The following is an 8769-nucleotide window of genomic DNA, read 5'->3' as shown; positions in this document are numbered from 1 at the left end:
TCACCAACACACACCGGCAGATAGATAGATAGATAGATAGATATCTCAACAATACCAGGTAGGCTAAAATATATTAATGTCCAAGGCAAGTTGTAATTCTCGTTGGGTAGTCCTGGTTGAATATAATTTATCGTGGACAGAAAAGGAAGTAGCAAACTTTCGCGATCATTTTACTTCTGGGAAAACCGAAATCGGTTTGAATAGGGTTGTTTATGAACTTTTACAATATTTGAATACTAATTATCACATGTAGTTACAGACGTCGTTAGGCGGAACCTGAAAACGTGTCGTCTTGACTTTTTTAGGGGTGTTGTCATCAACTTCCTGATTTACCTGTCCCGAGGTGGGCAGAACTCGCCGAGTTTCTGCGTTGACATTGATTCTCAAGATGGCTAATATATGAAAAGTTATTCATCTGGACAAAGATAGCCTTCAACAAAGTTGCGAATTCATCACAAAGAGCAGGTAACAGTGATTCCCCGCGGTGCTGTGATTTACCGCATAGTTTACTTAGTGCATTATTATTGATGTACGGTTAACGTCGCATAATAAGTCTATGCGCTGTTCAATGTATGATAACGTTCAGTATATATATTTTTTTAAATTGAAAACTTTGCCGAATATTTGTAGTTTTATTTTAGCGTTTCTAAACGTTATTACAGAGTGTCGGGATTGTAGTTAACATGGAGTCAGCTGTGGGCATTATGTTCAACTGAAAATACAAGAGAGGGAAGCTGTGAACCCGCTTGGGCCCCCTTGTGTTCTTGAGAGCTAGTTGACAGGTAGACTTAATGTTGTTGGTTATGTTACATTATGGCCAGCTGACGATGTTATATGTTGTGGTAGGTTTTTGGCAGGACATCTTATCTGTAATAATATTAAAGGGACAATTTGCGATTTCTACTTCTATTTTTGCACAGTAAAACGAAATTAATTCCGTTGTTTGTAAACAATGTAATTGTAAACAAACTATATAGCCTCAAACCATTATTAAAGCTATCATTTTGATCTCATGGGTCCTTGCATCCATAGCTCTGTCTGTGCATAATATTTTATATTAATAGTATGGTAATGGTGTAGACTGCAGTGTCAATGGGCAGTGTAGGGAGACAGAGGAGGTCCTCCATGAAGACTCAGCTGGTTAGTGCCATCCAGCTAGAGGAAGTGGAGATGGAGGTCAATAACCCTCACCAAGAGGTCAACGGCCTTTACCAAGAGGTCAACAAAACACACCAAGAGGTCAAAGGTGAGTGCCGCTCATAAACCACCCAGTGGGTAGAGTGTTTGGTCATGTGCTGGGAATGGATAATGTGTGGGATTTGAACTTTGACCTTGTGTTTCAGAGCCGCAGACGTACAGTGTGGAGGAAGCGGTGGAGACCATCGGCTTTGGTCGCTTCCATGTTCTGTTGTTCGTCATCATGGGCAGTGCCAGCGTGAGTGTCTGTGTGTGTTTCTAGCTGTCTGTCTATTTGTCTGTCAGTATGTAAGTGAAAAAGACTCTTGATAAAGGATGTGCACAAGCATATAAGCGTGCATGTATTATTGTAGATAGCGGAGGCCATGGAGATCATGTTGCTGGCCGTGGTGTCTCCTGAGATCCGCTGTGAATGGCATCTGGACGACTGGGAGGTGGCTCTGGTCTCCACGGTGAGGAAATACACCAATGAGCATGCAGATACATTTAAATATGTGGTCGTACCTATTAAACATGTATATGATATAACTTCCTGTCTGTCTCTGTCTCAGATGGTGTTTGCAGGGTTCATGGTGTGTGGAGTGCTGAGTGGATACGTGGCCGATAGATATGGACGCTGGAAGGTATGTCCCTTTACAGATTTATGTGATGAACTAAAGATGAAATCTTCCGGAAACTGTTTTTATCGGTTTTAACCATCTGTGTCGGAGTGAATGTGTAGATGTGTCTGACAGTCTATCAATCTATCTAGGTGGTGTTTGGAGGTTCTTTGTGGGCAGCATATTTCTCCCTGCTCACCTCCTTCTCTCCGTCCTACGGATGGTTCATCTTCCTTCGCCTAATGGTGGGCTGTGGTGTGGCCGGGTGCTCCCAGGGGTAAGACTGACACACACACACACATCAACACACACACACACACACACACCTAGTTCCCTGTTCTGTGACACGTTGTTACTGATGTCACTCTCCTTTCTCCTAGGTTTGTCCTAAAGACCGAGTTTATCCCTGCAAGCTACAGATCCTACCTGCTACCTCTCGCCTCAGTAAGTCACCATAGCCTCACTTAGCCATCATCATCACAGTTGTTTCAGCTTTAGTTTTGTCTTCCCCTTTAGATCTTCTGGATGGTAGGCTCCATGCTCATCATCCTGCTGGGTATGACTGTGGTTCCAACGCTGGGCTGGCGTTGGATGATCCGCCTGTCCGTCATCCCCAGTGTCATCCTCCTCCTTCTCTTCCAGGTAGGAGTCCCGCCTCCTCTGAGTCTCAGCAGCATCTCTCTTTGACACGCCCCACACACTCTGGGACTCTCCTTCCCTACTCCTTCTCTATCCCCTCCACCCCCCTTCTCTCCCCATGACTCCCCAACTTCAGAATAGTGTTGAGACTAGCCTCTCTGACACTCTCATCCTGGTTAACTTACCTGGCGTGCCCATGTGTCTGTAGCTTATCCCGGAGTCGGCTCGCTACAACGTGTCAGCAGGGAACGTGCAGGCTGCCGTGGAAACACTCCAGCGTATCGCCAGGATGAACAGGGCCTCCATGCCACCAGGGAGCCTCGTGGAACCTGTGGTGGTGAGTAGTGTGTGCGTGTGTGTGTGTGTGTGTGTGTGTGTGTGTTTATTGATGTCTCTGTGGTGTATGTGTTTCAGAAAGACAGGGGCAGTTGGAGCCTCCTGGTCAGTCCAGCATTCAGGAGGACCTCCCTACTACTGTGGTACTCATGGTAATGCCCCATACACTTTTCCTGCTCCTCCTACTTCCCTGTTTGTATTTGATGTTGTAGTGTGGAAGGGCTCTAGGTTTGTCCTTTTCTTACTGCAGCTCTGCGCTGTGAAGCTCTAACTGTGTGTGTGTGTGTGGTTGTTTATTGACTTATGTGTGTCTAGGTTTGTGGCGTCCTTCTCCTACTATGGCTCTGTGTTGAGCAGCTCTGAGCTGCTGGAGAAGAACCTGCTGTGTGTGACAGACGCTGACGCAGAGCACCAGCAGAAACACAGCCACCCAGAGGACGGGCTGTGCTACTGCATTCCCTTCGGCTTTAGCGACTACCAGACCCTCCTCATCAGCTGTCTAGGGGAGGTTGCCCGTGAGTGAGGGGTTGGAGGTGGAGAACTATGGGTGTGCATGTGTAACACATGTCCAGTGAAGACAAGAAGATTGGTCTCGGTACCAGTGTAACAGATCGTTCTTAGTAACTCTCTTGCGTTGTTTTTAAAGAAAGGAATACCCAGCCTGCGGTCCCAGTTATTTGGTGTTTATTCTGACAATAGACATTAAGGAAGCACATTAGATGTGCAGGACAACAGTGTGTTGATGGCTGTAGATGCATGATTCGTCTGTTAGCATGGAAATAACTGTGAATTAGCAGGGAGCTAATGCAACCATTACAATTAGAGCATGCTAGCTAACTCTCGCTTACAGCAATAACATACAATTAGAGCATGCTAGCTAACTATCACAGCAATAACATACAATTAGAGCATGCTAGCTAACTATCACAGCAATAACATACAATTAGAGCATGCTAGCTAACTATGAAACAGCAATAACATACAATTAGAGCATGCTAGCTAACTATCACAGCAATAACATACAATTAGAGCATGCTAGCTAACTCGCTCTTGAAACAGCAATAACATACAAAAGCACATCCCAGGATGTCCCAAATATCTAACAGGCACTATATATACAGTTGAAGTCGGAAGTTTACATACACTTAGGTTGGAGTCATTAAAACAAGTTTTTCAACCACTCCACACATTTCTAGTTTTGGCAAGTAGGTTAGGACATCTACTTCAAATCAAAGTTTATTTGTCACGTGCGCCTGAATACAACAGGTGTAAACCTTACAGTGAAATGCTTACTTACAGGCTCTAACCAATGGTGCCAAAAAAAAAGGTGTGTGTGTGTGTGTGTGTGTGTGTGTGTGTGTGTGTGTGTAAGTAAAGAAAAAACAACAGTAGAAAGACATTTGAAAAAAGAGTAGCAAGGCTTTATACAGACACCTGTTAGTCAGGCTTATTGAGGTAGTATGTATTGTGCGAAAAGTACTTTGTGCATGACACATCATTTTTCCAACAATTGTTTACAGACAGATTATTTCACTTATAATTCACTGTATCACAATTCCAGTGGGTCAAAAGTTTACATACACTAAGTTGACTGTGCGTTTAAACAGTTTGGAAAATTCCAGAAAATGATGTCATGGCTTTAGAAGCTTCTGATAGGCTAATTGTCATCATTTGAGTCAATTGGAGGTGTACCTGTGGATGTATTTCAAGGCCTACCTTCAAACTCAGTGCCTCCTTGCTTGACATCATGGGAAAATCAAAAGAAATCAGCCAAGACTTCAGAAACAAAATCATAGACCTCCACAAGTCTGGTTCATCCTTGGGAACAATTTCCAAATGCCTGAAGGTACCACGTTCATCTCTACAAACAATAGTATGCAAGTAAAAACACCATGGGACCACGCAGCCGTCATACCGCTCAGGAAGGAAACACGTTCTGTCTTGTAGAGATTAATGTACTTTTGTACGAAAAATGCAAATCAATCCCAGAACAACAGCAAAGGACCTTGTGAAGATGCTGGAGGAAACGGGTACAAAAGTATCTATGTCCACAGTAAAACGAGTCCTATATCGACATAACCTGAAAGGCTGCTCAGCAAGGAAGAAGACACTGCTCCAAAACTATCATAAAAAGCCAGACTACGGTTTTCAACTGCACATGGGGACAAAGATTGTACTTTTTGGAGAAATGTCCTCTGGTCTGATGAAACAAAAATGTAACTGTTTGGCCATAATGACCATCGTTATGTTTGGAGGAAAAAGGGGGAGGCTTGCAAGCCGAAGAACACCATCCCAACCGTGAAGCTCGGAAGTGGCAGCATCATGCTGTTGGGGTGCTTTGCTGCAGGAGGGACTGGTGCACTTCACAAAATAGATGGCATCATGAGGATGGAAAATTATGTGGATATATTGAAGCAACATCTCAAGACATCAGTCAGACATGATCAGACATCATGTCCAGGCCCCTAGTAAAGCTTAGTCGCAAATGGGTCTTCCAAATGGATAATGACCCCAAGCATACTTCCAAAGTTGTGGTAAAATGGCTTAAGGACAACATAGTCAAGGTATTGGAGTGGCCATCACAAAGCCCTGACCTCAATCCTATAGAACATTTGTGGGCAGAACTGAAAAAGCGTGTGTTCAAGGAGGCCTACAAACCTGACTCAGTTACACCAGCTCTGTCAGGAGGAATGGGCCAAATTTCACCCAACTTATTGTGGGAAGCTTGTGGAGGGAAGGCTACCCGAAACGTTTGACCCAAGTGAAACAATTTAAAGGCAATGCTACCAAATACTAATTGAATGTAGGTAAACCTCTGACCCACTGGGAATGTGATGAAAGAAATAATAGCTGAAATAAATCATTCTCTCTACTATTATTCTGACATTTGACATTCTTAAAATAAAGTGTTGATCCTAACTGACCTAAGAGAGGGAATTTTTTACTAGGATTAAATGTCAGGAATTGTGAATAACTGAGTTTAAATGTATTTGGCTAAGATGTATGTAAACTTCCGACTTCAACTGTATATATATATATACAGAGGGGAGAACAAGTATTTGATACACTGCCGATTTTGCAGGTTTTCCTACTTACAGAGCATGCAGAGGTCTGTAATTTTTATCATAGGTAGACTTCAACTGTGAGAGACAAAAATCCAGAAAATCACATTGTATGATTTTTAAGTAATTCATTAGCATTTTATTGCATGACATAAGTATTTGATCACCTACCAACCAGTAATAATTCCGGCTCTCACAGACCTGTTATTTTTTCTTTAAGAAGCCTTCCTGTTCTCCACTCATTACCTGTATAAAAGACACCTGTCCACACACTCAATCAAACAGACTCCAACCTCTCCACAATGGCCAAGACCAGAGAGCTGTGTAAGGACATCGGGGATAAAATTGTAGACCTGCACAAGGCTGGAATGGGCTACTGGACAATAGGCAAGCAGCTTGGTGAGAAGGCAACAACTGTTGGCGCAATTATTAGAAAATGGAAGAAGTTCAAGATGACGGTCAATCACCCTCGGTCTGGGGCTCCATGCAAGATCTCACCTCGTGGGGCATCAATGATTATGAGGAAGGTGAGGGATCAGCCCAGAACTACACGGCAGGACTGGTCAATGACCTGAAGAGAGCTGGGACCACAGTCTCAAAGAAAACCATTAGTAACACACTACGCCGTCATGGATTAAAATCCTGCAGCGCACACAAGGTCCCCCTGCTCAAGCCAGCGCATGTCCAGGCCCGTCTGAAGTTTGCCAATGATCATCTGGATGATCCAGAGGAGGAATGGGAGAAGGTCATGTGGTCGGATGAGACAAAAATAGAGCTTTTTGATCTAAACTCCACTCGCCGTGTTTGGAGGAAGAAGGAGGATTGAGTACAACCCCAAGAACACCATCCCAACCGTGAAGCATGGAGGTGGAAACATCATTCTTTGTGGATGCTTTTCTGCAAAGGGGACAGGACGACTGCACCGTATTGAGGGGAGGATGGATGGGGCCATGTATCGCGAGATCTTGGCCAACAACCTCCTTCCCTCAGTAAGAGCATTGAAGATGGGTCGTGGCTGGGTCTTCCAGCATGACAACGACCCGAAACACACAGCCAGGGCAACTAAGGAGTGGCTCCGTAAAAAGCATCTCAAGGTCCTGGAGTGGCCTAGCCAGTCTCCAGACCTGAACCCAATAGAACATCTTTGGAGGGAGCTGAAAGTCCGTATTGCCCAGTGACAGCCCCGAAACCTGAAGGATCTGGAGAAGGTCTGTATGGAGGAGTGGGCCAAAACCCCTGCTGCAGTGTGTGCAAACCTGGTCAAGAACTACAGGAAATGTATGATCTCTGTAATTGCAAACAAAGGTTTCTATACCAAATATTTAGTTCTGCTTTTCTGATGTATCAAATACTTATGTCATGCAATAAAATGCAAATTAATTACTTAAAAATCATACAATGTGATTTTCTGATTTTTGTTTTAGATTCCGTCTCTCACAGTTGAAGTGTACCTATGATAAAAAATTACAGACCTCGGACATGCTTTGTAAGTAGTAAAACCTGCAAAATCGGCAGTGTATCAAATACTTCTTCTCCCCACTGTATATCACACACACACACACACATCAGGACATAGTGAACTCGTACACATTGTAAATATGAAAATAGAATTTCAGAACATGACCTACCGCTTGCATGTAAATATCAGACGGGAAGGTATTTACTTTCGCTATCTCTGCAAGCGTAACCAATGGCATTAACACCTTATTGATATGTCAATTTAACCAACCAGTAGAAATACATATTTCTGCAGTGTCAAGTGGAAACCCTGTATGTGTGTGTACAGTTGTGGTCAGATGAACTCTTTTTTTTTGTTTAGCTATCTGAATAATAGTACTATTCGTGTGTAAGTCTGATTCGTTTTTGTGCTTTTGCTCTCTGTCTCTTTCTCTGTCTGTCTCCAGTCATCCCTCTGAATATATTCCTGTTGAACGTGTTTGGGAGGAAGTTGAGCATGGTTCTGCTGGAGCTCATGGCAGCTCTGTTCTTCATGCTGGTCAACATTTGCTCTACTATGTATGCACTGTAAACACTTGGGGTGGGGGCGTAGTCATTTGACTGTTTTATTTTGTCCATAATTTCAAATACAGTATCAATACTTTTGTTCATCAGATTCTCTCTCTGTCACTCACTTTCTCGCTCTCTCTCTTTCCAGGTTTGGTTTTACCATTTTGCTGTTTCTGATCAGGTCTCTGGTCTCCATGAATTTCAATGTTGTTTATATTTATACTGCGGAGGTATGTGGACACAACTTTTACATTCCGGCCGTAGATTTATCTGAGTGTATAACAGTGTGTTGTACAGACCTCTCTCGGGTGTATACCGTGTGTGTGTCTGATGACTCCTTCGGGTCTCTCAGGTGTACCCGACTGCGGTGCGTTCCCTCGGGATGGGTTTCTGCACTTCTTTCAGCCGCATCGGAGGCATGATCGCCCCCTTCATAGCACAGGTCTGTTGACTGTGTGTTGTTCATGTTGGCTGACGATTGTGTGTGTGTTTTGTATTAACATGTGAATGTGTGTTACGAGTGTTTATCCTTCAATGTGGGTGTCTGTTGTAATGTTTGACTTTGTTGTGTTGTAGGTGTTGATGTCACACTCAGTGATTTTAGCTTTGCTGCCATTTACTGTGGCCTGTGTGCTTTGTGCCGTTGGAGCCTTTCTACTGCCAATCGAGACAAAGGGACGAGCACTACTGGTACGACACTGTCTGTGTTATTGTGTGACATTAAGACAATCCTCTGTATGTGATCTACAAGTCATGGTTGTGTTACTTTATTTCATTCGATTCACTTTCTTCTCTTCACAGCAAAGTTCCTGACTGTGTGCAATGTGATTCTCAACACATTCATGTCATTGCATATTTACACATTAAAAGTTGTATACTTTGACCACTGTCTTTTTGTGTTTTAAATGATCTAGATATTGATATTTCCG

General features: G+C 43.4%; 1 protein-coding gene across 2 annotated transcripts; it reads left to right on the top strand.

The window, feature by feature from the left end:
* Nucleotides 1–26: 26 nt before the first annotated feature.
* svopl (SVOP-like) lies at nt 27–8723 on the top strand. 2 transcript variants are annotated; one of them, XM_029630108.2, is made up of 17 exons: nt 27–58; nt 306–465; nt 1088–1246; nt 1344–1435; nt 1551–1649; nt 1749–1820; nt 1949–2073; nt 2177–2240; nt 2313–2438; nt 2644–2772; nt 2850–2923; nt 3087–3286; nt 7738–7849; nt 7989–8070; nt 8193–8282; nt 8417–8530; nt 8642–8723. In XM_029630108.2, exons 3-17 carry the CDS (start codon nt 1093–1095, stop codon nt 8651–8653), a joined length of 1545 nt encoding a protein of 514 aa, XP_029485968.1. In that variant the 5' UTR covers nt 27–58; nt 306–465; nt 1088–1092; the 3' UTR covers nt 8654–8723. The 2 variants fall into 2 exon arrangements, with proteins under 2 accessions (XP_029485968.1, XP_029485966.1); XM_029630106.2 differs by having other exon boundaries at nt 1081–1246.
* The last annotated feature ends 46 nt before the right edge of the window (nt 8724–8769 follow it).

The sequence above is a fragment of the Oncorhynchus nerka genome, linkage group LG23 (genome assembly GCF_034236695.1).
Source record: "Oncorhynchus nerka isolate Pitt River linkage group LG23, Oner_Uvic_2.0, whole genome shotgun sequence".
NCBI classification, from domain to species: Eukaryota; Metazoa; Chordata; class Actinopteri; order Salmoniformes; family Salmonidae; genus Oncorhynchus; species Oncorhynchus nerka.
Note: the sequence above shows the minus strand (reverse complement) of the source record. Positions and strands in the feature narration are given on the sequence as shown.

Coding starts and splice junctions, on each gene's coding strand:
- svopl (XM_029630108.2), top strand. CDS start 1,093: ATGGGCAGTGTAGGGAGACAGAGGAGGTCCTCCATGAAGACTCAGCTG. Junction 1,821..1,948: donor ATAGATATGGACGCTGGAAG/GTATGTCCCTTT, acceptor CAATCTATCTAG/GTGGTGTTTGGAGGTTCTTT. Junction 2,924..3,086: donor CTACTACTGTGGTACTCATG/GTAATGCCCCAT, acceptor ATGTGTGTCTAG/GTTTGTGGCGTCCTTCTCCT.